The sequence below is a fragment of the Falco biarmicus genome, chromosome 7 (assembly GCF_023638135.1).
Source record: "Falco biarmicus isolate bFalBia1 chromosome 7, bFalBia1.pri, whole genome shotgun sequence".
Taxonomy (NCBI): Eukaryota; Metazoa; Chordata; class Aves; order Falconiformes; family Falconidae; genus Falco; species Falco biarmicus.
The window spans coordinates 58,306,198-58,323,365 of NC_079294.1; the positions used below are offsets into that span (position 1 = coordinate 58,306,198).

At 46.0% G+C, this 17,168-nt stretch overlaps 1 protein-coding gene across 3 annotated transcripts in view; it reads right to left on the minus strand.

Moving 5' to 3' along the window:
• Positions 1–9,228: 9,228 nt before the first annotated feature.
• The window catches only part of FBN1 (fibrillin 1), a 157,610-nt gene continuing 149,670 nt past the window's right edge, over positions 9,229–17,168 (minus strand). For all 3 annotated transcript variants that reach the window (XM_056346772.1, XM_056346773.1, XM_056346771.1), the window contains 3 exons: positions 14,072–14,303; positions 12,861–13,035; positions 9,229–10,501 (listed from right to left, as the gene is read on the minus strand). In XM_056346772.1, coding sequence (XP_056202747.1) covers positions 10,112–10,501; positions 12,861–13,035; positions 14,072–14,303 — 797 coding nt within the window. In that variant the 3' untranslated portion in view covers positions 9,229–10,111. The remainder of the gene's footprint in view (positions 10,502–12,860; positions 13,036–14,071; positions 14,304–17,168) is intronic.

The following is a 17,168-nucleotide window of genomic DNA, read 5'->3' on the forward strand; positions in this document are numbered from 1 at the left end:
AATCCTGCTCCATTGTCCTACTGCAAGTGGAAAAGGGCTGAACTAATTCAAACCATACCCAGCAGAGAAACTCCTCCCAGGCGGAGACATTTTTCTGTCAAGTTTCGGCCCTGGGAGAGTTTTTACAGCTAAGCAATAAAGTCTTGAAACAGAGGTTAAGGGCCTTGCTAGCTGCAGGCTCCTGATGCGAGGAGCAGCCCCGAGAGCCGTAGGCACTCTTTAATCTGTAGGAATGTGCCGGGCTGCTGGGATGCCGGAGGTGCTGCGGGAAGGAGAGGGTTAATCACCACAGCTGCCCAACAAACATTTCCTAATATTGTCACTTTTACCCACAAGTTACAATTTCTCTGTTACTATAGAGGCAAGATGTTGATACTGGATTCATTTTCTGGGTTTTATTCCTTTTTGTCATTTTTCCCATGAACTAATAAGCCACAGTGGATTTGAAAGTATGAGCAAATGTGAACACTATACAAAGCACTTTTATGTTCTATTGACATTTTCTTCCCACCCTAATAATTTAGAGCTGTTAACATAAAAAAAAAATTAAGATGATCATACTTCCCATCACTTTCATTTCCCAAGTTTATGAAGGAAGAATCATGAGTAATTTCCCATAGTTATTGTTTGCAGCACAACACATGGTCTCAATTACCGGGATAAGAAACACAGGGAGGGTATTGGTGAGGATAAATGATTTATCTGTGCATTTCATTCAAAATTCATTTTCCATGCCATAGTTTATATTACTGTGATCAACCATCATTTTCTTTCACTTTATAAGCATAATCCAACCATTCCGAGCAGGACCCTGGGTCACAAGGGATCGGTTTGCTGACACGTTTTTGGTGCCGTGAAGCGTATGCAGAGCGACCCTCTACCAAACCTACTTGCCACTAAAGGGATCTACCCGAGAAGGGCAGATCTGGACAAATCTAAACTAGCAGGACACAAAATAACTGTTGGCTTTCACTTCTGTTCTCATTTCCAAGGGAAAAAAATGGGCCAACAACAAGTATCAGGATCCATGCCCACCCAAAACATAAGTCTGGGCAACAAGAAGTATCAGGATCCATGCCCACATAGGCTGTGCATTAATATCCATTTTCTTTCTGGCGGGTGGAGGTACTTCACTTGCCTTTGCACTGCCGTTGTGTGGAAAATGCCATCTGTGCGTTAATATGCCGGCTGAGCTCGCTGCCCCCGAGCCTGCCCCGCAGCAGATGCCAGCAGCCCCTGGTGCATCGCCCCTCCTGCACGGGCAGCAGACCAGTATGGCCAACGTGAGACTGCGTGGCACCAGCACGTGCTGTATAAAGCGGCAGGTTTTAGCACAGATGGCAGCAGTTCGGACACGGCAGGAGGAGTTGTCATTTCAGGCCATTGCTGTTGCAGCAGGTTTGAGGAGCACGCTGCTGCCCGGCCGGGGCAGGCTGGTGGCACCGCTGGGACTCACAGCAAATGGAGCGTGGTTACAGATTTCGCAGGGATGGGGTTCAGCTGACATCAAAGCCAGTATTTATTGCTCTTTCACCCTGCCTTCCCATCTGGCACACAATGTTCAGCTACTTCTCCCGCAGGATTGCTCCTGGTTAGAGATGATGCTGGACATGAGGTATTTAATGCTCAGGAGGCTGCTGAATTGGTCCCCCTGCATAATCCTTTACCAATTCTCTGGTTTTTAGATGAATTCCTGGCTGCTCTGTGGGGAACTCAAGACTGCTGTTTGTTAGCACAAATGAACCCAACACAAATAATCGGTCTCTTTCACCAGAGGGTTGTGCAACTCCTGCCAGACTTGGCCTTCAACCTGAGCCTGGTGGTTACACTGGGACTCACAATTTCCTCCCATGGCAGAAATCACTTTTGTTCCCAGCATATTTTGGGCTATATGAGTGCACAGTAGGCATATGTATGGGTGACAACATGGTCTTTAATATAAACAGTCTCCTAAATGACATAATCAAGTTATGAGGCAAGTTCACCCTGAGCTGGCTTAGTTGAGAGTGAACTTCTGAGCTGCAGTTCTGCTCCCTGGTACGCAGCGTCTTATCTTTGCCCTGAGAACATGTGTAGCGGGTGTTTTCCAGCCTTTTTTCTCTCTTCCCTTTCATTGCTGGGTGCTGCTTTCAGCCTTAATCCACGCGACACAGACATGATACATGATTTGACCACAAAACCCAGGTCTCCCCAGGACCACCACCCATCCCTCACCCAAGCTCTGCTGTGCCATACAGCAGCTCTCACAGCCCAAGTCTCCACTTGGGATTCTCCAGCTCTGGCCTCATGGTATATCACACCACAGTTGTATCCCCAGAGTAGAAATCATTGCTGCTCTAACATGTGTCAGCATCTCACCTCTGTGCTGCTTTGGTGTAAGAGCTCTACTAACAGATTGAGGGTCTCACAGCTTTACACCCTCTGTTGTGGCTACCTCTCCCCAGCGCTGCAAGGACACTGAAATTTTGAAAAAAAGTACTGGGACATCTTTTACAGGAGTGGATTTGAAAATTGGAGGCAAAAGCCTGACAGCAAAAAGCTTTCGGTGAAGGGGAATTATGCCTTTGGCAAGAACAATTTAAAAATGTGGAATGGGAAATCTGTTAAATCCTTCCTTGGTCAGTTACCTTTTTTTTTTTTTTTTTTTAATCCAGTAGACGAGGAATTGTCTTTAAGTGTGTATTGATGTGCACTCAATACTTGCTAAGGTCTCATCATGATGTGGTCCTGCCAGGCCTTGGGGTTTTCCTGTTTGGTTTATTTGGTAACTCCTTACCAGCCAGTCTTGTGTACAGCTCTACAGACGTTCTTAGAGTGCTGCTTGGCCCAGGAGTGCCGGCTGCTGGCGAAGGCTTTGCATTAGGGCTGGTAGCCCTGCGGAGCTGGGTACCGCAAGGGCAGATGGCTGCCGATTCACCTCAGAAAGTCTTTTGAGCAGCCGCCCTGCAAAGCCGGTGCTGCCGAGTCGCTCATTCCCTTTCTCCTCTCGCCCAGTTTCCTGTTGTTCCAGCTTTGCACTGCTGTGAATACAGGCTGGCAGCACGGCTCCCTTCACCTTCCTCATCTGCCCTGGGCTGGCACCTTCCTCCTCTCTCCCTGCCCGTCCCTCCTGTCACGTTTCTCAAACAGCAGCAACTTGTGCTATCATCTTCTCCTCTGGACTCAGAGAACTTATATTCCCAGTTCAGCTGTTCCTATTATGCCTGACAGTTCAAGCCAGCTCCTGCTCAAATATTTTCCATCTACAGTTTATGTTTGGCACAAAAGGGATCTCATGATCAAGGGGTTTAATGATGATATATATATTTTTTTATTTAAAAAGACAAGCTTATGTCTGAAGATCCCTCTAAAGTGCCCCCAAAAAATTATAAATCCGCATGAGAAGTGTTTTCACCTCCTTTCCATCTCTAAGGTATCTGTGCCATGGCAGAGCTGGCAGCACTGGCAAGCTGAAATCCGTAACCTTGTTGGGCACCTCTATTCTGGAGAACTGGCACCACATCACTCTGAATCCCAGCAATTCAGGTAGGAAGTCCATTTCTCCACTGTGTGCTTGGATGTGAGCCATTTTTAAATGCAATACGGGGACGAGGACCATGGGTCTTGTTCCCCTGTGTAGATTCCTTAGCTGAATGTGCTCCTCAAAATGCAAACACGCAGTACGGACTGGACCTTTATTGCATAAGCCAAACCTGAAGTCAGTGCATTCTAGGCTTAGAAATTGCACACGCAACTTTAAATTAAGAGTCTGGGGAAGCCTTAATTATTTGGCAGATTTACTGGGGCAGCACAAGCCATGTCAGGCTGCTGGCTGGACGTGCACGGCGTCACCTGCGGTGGGGGGAATGCACCTCGCTGCTGGTGCGGCATCACAGGCGTGTGCTCAGTGCAGGGCTTTGGGCTCCCACCCTGTAAAACAGTTGCTGCGTGGTTTGTTCTGGGGACTCACCTCTTTGCCCTGGTTGGTTTGCTCTTATGGTCAAAATTCAAAATCAAAGTGGAGCTCAGCCAAAGTGCCAAGATTTCCTGGTTACAGGTTGAAACCAAGAAAAGAGCCCATGGTTTGTATGGTTTCAACCTAAAATCATAAATCATCTCTTATTCACCTAAAATTTGTTCCAAATTTATTCAAAACTTGGCCCGGATTTGCCTGAAACTTGGCCCAGGATTGCTTGAAAATGAGCCCAGCTTCAGAGAGAGGTTCATGAACCTCGACAAACCTGGCCTGAGCCTTGAGTTTGTAATGAAACCCAAAACCAGGGCAGTTTCACCTGGTTTGGGTTTGGCTATAGACATTTCTCATGGCTCTAGTATTTATGATGATTACAGTAACAACACATTTATACCGAGCTGCAAGTGTACACACAACATTGCAAAGTGAAGAAGCCCAGACACCTTTCCAACCTGTCCGAGCTACTGGCTGAATAATGTGCTGCTCTACAGCTAGTCAAACCCAGTCCCACGTGGGCTGCTTAAAAAAAAATAATTTCTCCTGGGTTGTCGCAGACAAAAAAAAAAAAAAGAAAAAAAGAAAAAAATCACCCTGAAGCACCTCACATAGGAATGATAGGAATAAAGAATCGACCTCCAAAGAAAACTAAGCAGTAGCCCTGGTTTCCTGGCTGGTTCATCCAGCAGCCTCAGAGACAAGCCAGGGAAGCTGGCAGAGCCCAGGTCCTGCTCACCAGCAGTGGTGCTTTTGATTATCTCCACGCAGCCTGCTGACCTGGATATCCACCCAAACCCTTCTTTTTCCAGCAGAAATCTACCGGGCACTGTCACTGTCACTTTTTTATTTTTTTTTAACTAGTGCTGCTGCACTAACAGTGGCAGCATCCTCTGGGGGTACGCAGGGCCATCCCCTTGGCATTGCGGAGCATGGGGAGCAGCCGCGGCTCCATATGGGACACATTTTAGTGCCGAGGGGCAGTTCTGATGCCTGCCAGGGCTGTCACAGCTGATGAGCCCGTGTGGCTCCTTGTCCTCCTCTCCAGGGACACCTCAGTACTTGAGGGCTGCTCCTGGCAGAACGGCCATCGCCTATGGGCCCTCCTAAACCAAAACATCTGGTTCTCAGTTCCTGCCCTGTACAACGAGGATGACAAACACATCCCGACCTCACAAGGGTGTAGGGAGGCTCAGCACGCGTGTCTGCAAGGCGCTCACATCCCACAGCCCTGGCAGCCATAGAGAAGCTCATAAACAAACAAACCTGCAGATGTGAGAGCCAAGCTGGGGCGAGAGCTGGGCCCGCGCTGCCGCCGTGTGCGAGGGAAGGCTCCAGCCCAGCTGGTGGAAGGAGAAAAAGCCCTTCCCGGGTATTTAGCAAAGGTTTAGCACAGCATGACTTTAGCCTGGAAGCACTGAGAGAGTTAACTGTCTAGACTCTTCAGAAAGACACACGTACATTTTTACATACAGATATGAGCGTGTCTAAGCAGGTTGAGGACACAGCTGTGTGCCAACAGGCAGCATGGGCACCCACCATGTGTGGGCTCTGTTACAAAGAGAAAGGAGAGCCTAAAATACAAACCCAAACATTTTGGTGACCCCTCTGGCCTCAAGGTTCCTCTGCTAAACTCAAGGGGAAGCTCGTAACTGAGGAGTTGGCTTGGGCGTGATATTCCTCAAAAGCATTTGTTATGAGGGCGTGAAGTATTGGACAAGTTTTAAGGCCAGCAGAAATAGGTCGTTGGAATTTGTCAGAGCTGAAGTCATTGGCATCTCCAAGGTTTTTGCTGCAACAAAAAGGAAAAGGGTCTCATCTTCAGGTGAACCAAAGCACACAGCCCATGCCACAGGGGCCAGGCGTTGTCCTCAAAGTCTCTTTGGAGGCACCAAGGACCCTGGTGAAGCGTGTGCCGAATACCACCGCAGAACCCGGCCACGGAGCACCTCTGCCTTCCCCGCACCAGCAGTGCCTCTGCCTGCTCCGAGGGCAGCGCTGGCGTAGGGTGGCCGGTGCCTGCGTGGGGACCTGCCAGGGGTGGCCCAGGAGGAGCACAAGGCACCGGGGCTGGCGCAGGAGCAGCATCTGCGAGTGAAGCAGAAGCCACGTGCATTGGGGCATTTTCGGCTACTGAGTGGCTGCGGCATTCTCCCCCCTCCCCTTTTCTCTCCCTCTTGCTACCGCTGCAACCTCTGCAATCATTTGCATTTTCATTAAACGACTGCATATTGGCCCCCCGTTACAGCTCTGCTTGCCCAGTGGTTTGCACAGCGCCCAGCCCCAGCGTGACCCTGCAGGTGACCGTGACGGCCCAGCCCCGGCTGCCACAGAGCCCCCCCGCACAGACCGCAGCCGCAGGAGCCCGCGCGGGGCTGTACGGGTTTCTGCAGGCATCCAACGTGCTCCAGCCACAGGCAACAACTAGGAGCTCTGGGATTTTCTGAACACAGCAGTTTTAGCCGAGCGTTACCCGGCCAAGGTGTGATAATACAAGGGCTTACTGTGGGCGAACACTGCGGCAGGACACTGCCAACCTGGGTGTGCTGGATTAACCTGCTACACATCACACCCCCGCCTTCGCTGCTGGCCGCTCCTGCCAGCGTGAAGCCAACCAAAGCAGAAAAGCTCCACGACTCGCTCCAGGGAAGTAGCCAAGATCCTGGGTCCAGACGGCCCAGCTTTGGGAAGCTGGTGTGTCCCGTTAGCCCCTGTCCTACCTGGCACGGGGCAGCTGGGGGGCACCGAGAGGGGGACGCAGCTCCTGCGGCTCCATGGGCAGCCCCGGCCTCGTCAGCTGCTGCACTTTGGCTTCCCCTCCATAACTGAAAACAGGATTTTGTTGTCACAGCAGTGGGGCAAAAAGAAGAGCAGCCATCTCCTGCTCCTCTGCCGCCTACTCAAGCCGCACAGCGCCACGCGAGCCGTCAGCCTCGCTCCTTTTGGCAGAGGCCATCAGACCCGCAAGAGGACTGCGAGGCTTTAACAGCTCAAGCACAGCATCAGTTTAAAAGGGGAATCCTACAAATCCCTCCACAGCAAGCGGTGAGAAGGCTTTTGCAAGGTCAGCGCTGCCACCGCCGCGGGCTTGATGCCTCGTACCGCACTTACCTGTCGTGGTGCTGCTGGCAGAGCCCGGCACTGCCCGAACGTGGTCCCGGGAAGGCGCAGGCAGTTCCTCGGCAGCAGCCATGGCATCTTGCCCTCCAAACAACCCAGGCCTCTCCATGCTGAGAAGTCTTGACCGGATTAGCTCTTCCAAAGCACAGAGCTGAAGCTGAATCACGGCACAGAATATTTACCTTAGAGAAAACCCGAGTGTGAACCTGTGGGACCTGCCATAAAAAAGCAAACACTTTGGGTCCTTTCAAAGGCGGCTTAGAAGGGAGACTGTGGAAACAGTCATGTTCTGCCAAAGTACACGTCAGCTGTCAAGTTTACAAGATACTGTTACAACACACAACAAGAGAATGACTCGGTATGTACAGTAACAAGCCATCTTTGTTAAACTGAACAAAAAATTGTATTTATTACCCATGCATGCACCCATGCCGAGTCACAACCACAATCAAAATGGAGGAAAGCCACACTTATTTCAAATAATTAAAGAATTTGCCATTTCCACGAATTTGAAAAATATCCTTTAATTGCTAAAGGATCCACATCCAGATAGACCTCCGCTTCAGTCCCTCTGGTGCTTAAGCATCATTCTGCGATCCCACCGTCAAATCAAATACAGGAAATTATTTCAAATCACACTGCAGGTTACAAACCACTTTTTAATTGCAGGTCTCGCGCAATACTATTATGGAACCTGTTTCACTGAGACTAAGGAAACTGCAGAAATTCAAACTGATGTAAAGAATTGTATACATAGAGCAACTAAAACTGACAGGAAAAAATTGTACCAGTTAAAGGGCACTGCTGCAAAGAGGCAGATGCATAACTGCACAAGAAAATGGATTTTTATGTGCAGATCAGTACAGCAAGACTGGGCTTTCCATTTTTAAATCACTAAAGGAGATGCTGTCAAGATGTCTTGTTTCTGCAGCGTAACAAAGGTGATTTGCAGAACTCTGCAGGCAGCACTGGTGCTGATGGAAAACAATCAAGGAACTTTTGGTGTGATAAAGTGTTGTACAGCAGCTTAAATACTAAACCAACTCCACTGGGCAGAGTCCTGACTGGTCTTTCTGAAATCGTTCCTCTCAGTTGCTCTCAGTGTTTAAGGGCTGGAGAGAAAATTCTCAAACTGTACACTGAACTACAGAACATACAATCTTGCACACTGCCACTGGCACTGAAAATCACTCCCAATCTGCTGAAATAGGAGTGCCACTTACAACTGTGAAGTTCTGATTATATTTCACCATAGTTACGCAACATGTGGAAAAAATACACTGTTCAACATTTTGGCACACTAATAAATAAAATCCAGACACGGTCTATTAAAAAATATCAAAGTAACCTTGTGCACAAGCTCCTTTTTATATAGTTATATTTGTTAAGCAGAAGAAATCAAAGAGAGCTGAAACCTAATTACAGAAAAGAATACAATTTGGAGTGAATTATTACAGTACATTTCCCTTCAAGAGCTACGACAGCTCAATATATGTTCCCTCTCCCAGCTCCAGTGTTGTCCAACCAGCAGTTTCAGCAACACCACTTGCTCCATTTCTTCTTCCAGATTTTAAAGCATCACAGCCAAGCACAATGTTCTGCTGCTGCTAAAAGATACACCACGGCACTTGCGTATACAAGAACACCCGCACCATCGAATAATTAGTTTGATATTAAAACCCAGCTACACACAACTTGCGATGGCCTTTGGTATTGGACTATCCCTTTGTTCTCAGTCTTAGATTACTTGACAACAGCTGTTGAAGTGGGGGTAAAAGAATGGAATATCTTAAGTCAAGGCAGTTTTGGCAAACAAGACTTTTCCAATTAATTGTGTTTTCTGTATAATGATTTAACATCCACTTCTGCACGTTCTGGCTATCAAAGTTACTTATTGACAGGATTATTCAGGTCACGTCATTGGAAATGTTGCAATTTGCTTTCTGAAGCCACCCAATTGACAGAGATCCGCTGATGTTTAGATCTGTGAAGGTTCCTGAATTTCTTCTGTTCTTCCTTTCCACGAAGAATGAACAAACGGCATGGTTCGAAGAGAAATAACCTGCGCACACAGATACACAACCAACCCTACCGACAATGCCTGAAACATAAGAATGTAGCTTATCACACTCTTAGCAAGAACACAAGGCCACAGAATAAACTAAAAAAAAAACTGCTTTATTGTGACATTTATGACATTGAACCCTTGTTGATATGAATGACCATGGGTACTTTTGACACGTTACATAATGTCATGGTGTAGGATGGCACTGATTGTCATCTGACTTTTGAGAATGTTTAATGGTCCCTACTGACCTCAGTGCATTTTGGTAAGTCACAGAAACTTTATCATCAGGTTTGTGTATACAGTTAACAAGTAGTTGGTCTTATAAGCACCATTACAAACCCTCACATTAAGGGTATTATTAATCTAGTTTACAAATGCTTCATTGATAAAAATAGCATGATTACAGTATACACACACTTAATTTACATGTAATGTATTATAGGCATAACTGAGATAAACTACTGAGCTAACTTTGGTTGATTGAAGTATTTAGACTGAATAATGGCAATTTTGGCTTCTAAGTTGTGTAAATATTACAGTGCATTTATAAATCTAGGTTGAAAATTTACTAGCACCAAATGGATATCATAAATGGCTGACCTAGTAAGTTGTAGTTGGAGAAGCGAAGTTTAAGAATTACAAAAATAGAGCTGTCCATCAGTTGAAAGCACATTCTTGTACCTCTGCTGAAATGATGACGTGTCTCAGCATCAGTGGCCAACTTCCAATGATAAAAGTCCCAGTTTTCAAGATTCAACATATCAAGGTAGCTCAGCTACACTTAAAAGCCTGAGAAAGTGGTTGTTTTGAGCTAGGGTATTCATCCTGTACCTTGTTTATGTAATAGTATAATAGTGCTCATTCATACAAATGTACTCATGTAAGATTGTACCTATGATATGGAGAATCTGATTGGGAGGAGTATTCAGTCCTACCTATCTATCTTTGGTTTAATTATTTGGTCTTTGGTTGATGAATTAATGAAGCAATATCTGAATTTTCATTTTCAGGTTATCTCCCAGCTCACCACTGAGGTAGTCTTTGTCATGTTTCTCTTCAAGCTGGTTAAGTTCCTTCTTTTTATAGAGTGGAATACTACTGATTTGTAATGAATAGTTTCCAGGCACTGGCTTCTTCTTTGTGAAATGAAGGTAACTTATTCCGTCCTTCTTATTGATTCTAAAGAAACCGTCTTCATTTCCGGAGTCAATTAAATATCGGTTATGGTTTGTCAGTGTTGTGAGGGCAGGAAGCAGTTCCAGGATGCGATCTTTGTTACTGAGATCCGAGATGTTGATGGAGAAGACTGCTGCTTTCTCAATATCCCAGCTGGCGAGACTTATTGGCGGCTCCAGCTCTTGCTGATCCTGCACAAGAACAAATGATGTTAGCTGGCTTTCTCAGACGTGTATGTATTTCTTACCCAGCTCATTCGTTATTAATTAATTTTTAAAAGAAGGTTCTGTAATATCATCTGTCACATCCACTATTATGGGCCTAGGACTTGTCAGGATAAAGTACGGTCCTTGTCACTATCTCTGCGCGGGTAACGGAAACCTGAAACATGGACTGTCAGTTTCTGCGTGCGGGTGCCGCTGCCTGACAAACACAGCCTCCCTGTGCTTGGAGTCTGCATCAGTCTCCCTCCAAGGACAGCAGCAAAGGCATACTCCTCCTCTCTGTCAGGGGGACCAGAAGCTAACATGACCAGCATGCAGAAGAGAGCAGGGTCTGTAGGGGAGGCACATCATTAAGGTGGGAGTTTTCTGCTTCGCAAGATTTGCTTTGTTCAGGTGTGGCGCCAAGGTGGGCTGTGGGCGCAGCGGGGTGCTGGGAAAGCAGCATCGCCCCTCACCTCTGAGTGATGGTAACTGGGCTCCCCTGAGTCCCCTGCGCATGAGTCATGCTGCACTGGCTGCGTTTGGAAAGCAAGGGAAGCTCTACATCACCCCTGAGGCAAATTCAGCACTAATCACAGGAGAGTACTGATACACATGGAAGGAACACAGTTTATGACCCCACTCTGCCCTAAATCAAATGTCCACGCTCTTCTGGGCAAAAGCACTCTCCTGTCTTCCCACATTAGCAGAGCACCTAATGGAAACGGCCAACAGGCTCCCAAATCCCCTGCACTTTTGCATGGAAAAGCAAGCTCTTCGCACACGAGCAGAGAGTACAGGTGACATTTAGCTCAGGGTAGTGATGGCACAGCAACATTTTACGAGTGCGCAGAGTCTCTTTGTTATATTTAAAATGGACGTACTTTCAGCTGAATGACAAATACTTGCGCAGCGCAGAGACCTGCCATGGCCTGCTGCTTCTCTGGCCAGCTCAGGGCAGATCCCTTCACCTGTAACATCACTGTCACCTTAAACTGGATGAAGAAGTGAGAAGTCAAACGACTGTGGACTTGGTGACACGTCTACAAGCTGTTCACAGTTGGCTGAAGTCTGTATATAATTCATGTGAACAATAAGGCTTAAATCCAGTGACCCGTGCTGGACGGTGGATTGGGTGAGCACACTGGGCAATTCTAACTTTGTATTACAAGAAGCTGAAATAAGCCAACGTGGGACCCCCCAGGTAATGCAAGGAGTTTGCATGTTGTGCAGGAGAGACTACAGTAACATTACACATTACAAGATCATGCTTCTACTACAACTTCTGCACTCATACCGGGAGGTGTGGTGCTGGAAGCCCATCAGAAGGACAAACAGAATTACAGCCACCTCCATCCCATCGTATCTCACTGCTGTAATCAATTCAGAACAAACCCCAGCAGGCTGAGTTTGGTGAAGGATTTGAAGTTTTTTGAGAAACATTTGCTAATGCCCAAGGGTGAGTGAAAAGTGATGCCCACCCTTTGCATAAAGACAACACTTGTCACACAGCAGACTAGTTTTCATCTAAGTATAAGTGCTGAAACCACGAATTAGTATTTGGTTAAAAAAAAAAAAGCCAATGACAACAGCTAGGAAGAAGTGGCGTTGTGTGAGCATCTCAATAGATAAGCATTTCACTGACACAATTACCCCACTCAGAGGCAAACGGAAACCTGCCTCTGTCCCCAGAGACTTCCTCGCAATGACAAATGAAGTTCTGTCTCCTGTTCTGCTGCCTCAGCTAGTGGCAAGCACTGCGCGCAGCCTCGCTGGTAGCCTCGGCCCCAGGATGGCAACCTGGGGGACTGACTGCAAGGGTCTGGACAAGCCCCAGGGAGGGCTGCAGCCCTGGTCTCCCTCCAGGTGAGGTGTTTGTGTCCAGAGCTCTGCGTTTGCTTTGGAGAGGGCTCCAGTCCCAGAAACAAAACATGGTGCTGCTTGGCAGGGTCTCGTCCACCCTGACTGACGTGTCTTGCCGTTCTGGCCCCAGGGTCACCCAAATGTTTTACATACCTGTACATGTATGTAAATACATCCTCTGACATCAAAAGCCTACTTTGCTGGTGAGCAGACTGCTCCCTAGATAGCTGGATGGGCATTTCTTTTAGTGTTTGATGCCACACGGGTATGAGGTATGCAGGGGCTTCAGAGGGTGACCTTTGCCTAATGACAGTGAACATCATCAGGAAGCCCACACACAGACTGCTGACACTCAGACCAGCTCTTGGTCTACTTGGTTTGGGGCGTACATTTTTCCTGTGAGCTTGTCTCTTGGCACACATCCTTCTGAGACCAGCTTTCTCAAGGCAACCACAAACTCCTTCTGCCAAAAAGGGTCAATTACCTCGGCTTTATTTGCAGTTTCATTAGTGCTTCTGCGCTTCCTTCCTCTCTTGGGATAGCCATTGATTTTACATTCATAACAAGCTTCTGGAGAGAGGGAGTTGTCGTCTACTTCTCCACTGAGTGAAAGCTCTTGTCCTTGACCTTTGCCTAGCCCCACTCCAGATACACAGTGTCTGAGGAAGGAAGGAATTCAAAATTAATGCCAGTGAGACACAGTTCCTATCAAAAGCTGAATTTGGGGGACTGTGAATACAAATAATGAAGCAATTCTGTTGCACTTATTTCCTAGGAAAAATTTCTGCTGAGGTCAACAGGCAAAATTCTCATTGAATCACAATGCAGCTACCTCTGATTTCAAGAGCCTGGCTCCACGAGGCTTTGCCTAAGAGGGACCTGCCAATATTTAGCAGTTTTAGAAACACAGGCTTAAGCTCTGAGAAGTTGTTAGTAATTTCTGTTATCCAACCTGGAACACATTAAAAAAGACCAATTTTCAGCAACTGCTGAAAAATCTGAAAAGTTAGGTCTTTCATAATGTATCCCAAAGCTTTTAGGCACTTTGAAAATTCAAGCCACAGTCTTTTTGCCTTCCATTTGAGTTGCTTGGTCCTACATGAACCACAGCCCTAATGCTTCCACTGGGGCAAGTGAACATTGGTTTGCCTGATAAAGCAGACATTTATTCAAAAACCGATTCATTTGGAACTCAGAAGAATATGGAACATACAACAGCATACAGAATTGTTATTCCAGCCAGTGGGTGAAGCCACTTGTATAATTTGTCTTTGGAGATGGTAGAGGGTGTTATTTATCCTTTTTTTTTTTTTTTTTTTTTTTTTTTTTAAAGGAGGCAAATGGCACATCACAAGTCACAGTGAGGGGTGTGAGCTCCCAAGTGGCAGGCTCAGAGAACATGGCTAGCTGCTGGGGTGTGCAGGAGAGAGGTGAAAGCGGTAGCTTGAAAGAGATGGCTGAACCTGGTAGCCCTGACCAAACTTCATCAAGCATTAAACCCATGTTGCTCCCTTCCCTTGGCTACCTTTCCCCTTCCCTCATCTCCAAAGTCAGCAGGCGCATCCAACTCTTGTGCACCTCCACTATTCCTCTTTCATTGGTGACCATCCCCCCGGTTCTGCTGCTTCACACTACAGAGAAAGGAGCGGATTATGTCCCCTTTATGTCTGTTAGTTTAAAATGAGAATCCCTTACCCTTGTCCTATTCTGAAGTAACCAGGTGGACATCCACAGACATAGCCACCTTCAGTATTTGAACAACCATAACTGCATGGGGCTTGTGCAGAACCGCATTCATTGATATCTTGGCAACCTCCACTAAACTGTTCATACTGAAATCCGGTAGGGCACATACATTTATAGCTTCCCAAAGTATTGTGGCAAGATGCTCCTCCACAAATGTGCGCACTGAGACATTCATTTTCATCTGGAAAAGAAGTAGAACATACCACGTTAATTTTTACTCTCAGGTATAGTCCAGCCTACCCTTTCAGAAAGGTCATGCTTCGCTGCTGCTAAACATGCTGCCACATCAGAGGGACAGATACGAAGAACAGGGCTTGGCCCCACTCTTGGCTTGGGCACCGGTCACTAGGAGATATCTACAACCATACAACAGAGCCCCATCTGGGCTACTCTACAGAAGATGTTTCATGCCACGTCAGCTCATGCTCTGGAGAGCAAAGAAGCAGAGAAGGCAATTTTTCTTTTGTTCCAAAAACAACTGAGAAGAATAAAACTTTGCACAGCCAACAATCTGGTCCAGTAATCCCGTGTTCATAATGCTACTCAACATTAACGCAACAAGAGTAGGGAATCAAGCTCTGACACCTTTTCCAGGCACTGATAATTCCTCCCCTACACATTCACATTTAAATATGAGGTACAGGTAAGGTACAGGAACAAGTAGTAAAGTAAAAATAAAAGCAGCTGTAGATACAAAAGAAAGCCACATTCTGAGCCAGCCCTTTTCCAAACTTCCCAAGTGAGGCACTGTAGGAGTTCGGGGTCAGTTCAGGCTTACTTACTGTAAATGGGTAGTTTTTTTAATGTAGCTGCTCTGCATTTTTTTGTCTGATGTGGCAAATTGCTTTGAAAAGTTCCGAATGCTATTGTTCCCCATTTTCTGTGATAAAGCAACTGCATATGTGCATTGCGTGTGTATGCCCATGTGTAGGAAATGCCATCTGGACACTGTATGGATAAAATGCAAAGCACAGAGCAGCATCTCTGACCTAAGCATCCAGGTTACAGGAGAATAAGTACTAATTCACAGCATTATTGTCTTTTTCCAAACAATGTGGCTGTTTGTTCTTTGTTTAAAAGCAATGTCTTTGCTTCTTGCAGCCTGATTTACAGCATGGTGCACTACAGAATTGGCTGGGCAGGGGATGCAGTCACACACAGAAGACATGGGAGGAACCAAAGCATTCTTCAGTGATTATCTAAATATGTGTTGCAGCAACATCAAAAGTCCCTGAACGCTTCATTAAATAAGCTAAAAAAGACACAAACTGTTTGCAGAGTTGGGGCTGCCAAGGAATATGAAGGAATTGTCACGGAAAAACCTATTACATGGATTCTTCCCCTGTGGTACGCCCAGGAGATCTAGATAAGTATCTTAAGCATATACAGTTACAGATGTTACAAGCTGAACATGTGGATACCACAAAGTATTAAAACCTGGGGCTGAATTCTGTGTTACCAAAGCCTGCAGGAGTTTTGCCATTAACTTAGAGCAACGTTTCAGTATTTGTCATACCTAACACTGCAATTACGTAAACATCATAAATGCATGTCTGGGCCACAGAAAATTACTGAACCAAGATGACATATGCTCACTTCGCCTTGCTCCACAGCAGCAAGAGTGTGGACACTAGTGAGCTTAGTTTCTATACTTCGGGTGATTGCTGGAAGAAAAATTATGAAGAAAAATGAAAAAAACCAGTTACAAGAGCTTCGGATTCTGTGTGAGCTGTGCTGTCAGGCACCAGCCTTGCTTTCCTGTGCTCTGCAACACACAGCTCTGTCACGCTCAGCTTCAGCAGGAAAGAGAGATGCCATGAGGACGGAGGAAGCCAAGCCTCCTTCCCTGCATTTCTGGGTTTCTGCCTGGACTACCCCATGTCCAAGAAGGTGTAAGTGCTAGGATATTCGCTAGTGGAGTTTCTGGTGATCAGTATCTGTGGTGTCAAGGTTGAATCCTTTCTTTCAGTTGGGGAATTATCAGTGACTGTGGATTTTGAAACTGATTTTCCCTGTATCAAATCGATACAGTAGTCAATGGGCTCACATGCTGGAGTAACAGTGTACACCTGGTTTGGAAATACACTTCGTTAAAAGCTATCACCCAGAAAGACTTGGAAACAGCCAAGATGTTTCATAAAACTGAGTGCTGCACTTTTTCAGATTCTACAATGTCATCCGGCAGCCAGACATGAAGTGCTGTTTGTTTGGGGTTTTGTTTTGGTTTTTATTTTACCTTACTGCAGATTAAATTCTAATGTACCCCTAACCTCGGCTACTTTAATTAATATTCAAACCCACCGTATAGTTGCCCTCCCTCCTTGTTCTCTTGCATATTACAGGCATAGAGTACTGGAGCACAAGCAAGTAAATGTCACAGCAAGGACCACATAAAATGTCAGGAGGTTCAGTAAGCATAATTAAAAGCAAAGACCTCCCTAGAGCACCACAATGATAACAAGCAAAGGCATTTTTATGTCTCTGAAAGCAAAGAAAGTCAAACAAAGAGTTATGTTCTCATAACTTTGTTCTCAAAGAGGTCATCAAACACATCTCCGGTATCCACACAAGACTAGCTTGTATGAAGCCCATTAAATGTGACTAAAAATGCATGTAACTGTCACTAGAGGAAAAAATATTCATGTTTCTCTTTGAATATGCTATGTGCTACACTGCTGAAACGTACGCAGACCTTTCCCATGACTTCTGCAGAGGACCCATCAATGCTTTGTACATGCAGCCCCATCTACGAGGGCTCAGAGACATGGGATAGAACTAAAGTTTAAATAGGGAAGAAATAAGCATTTTTGTTCACCAGTGTATTTACTTAACATAAATAAAGAGCACTTGCATTTGTTATTTATAACTAGAATTATCCTGTAAGTCCTTGTTATAATCTGTATACCAAAGCTGCAAGGAAGCATCTTTAGACAGACAGCAGCAGCTCTGCTGAGATATGACAAATGGTTAATCCTGTACAGCAGCCTTCCTGTAGATACTGTAAGAATGATAAAAGCACAGATCAAGTAGGATTTTAATATAATTT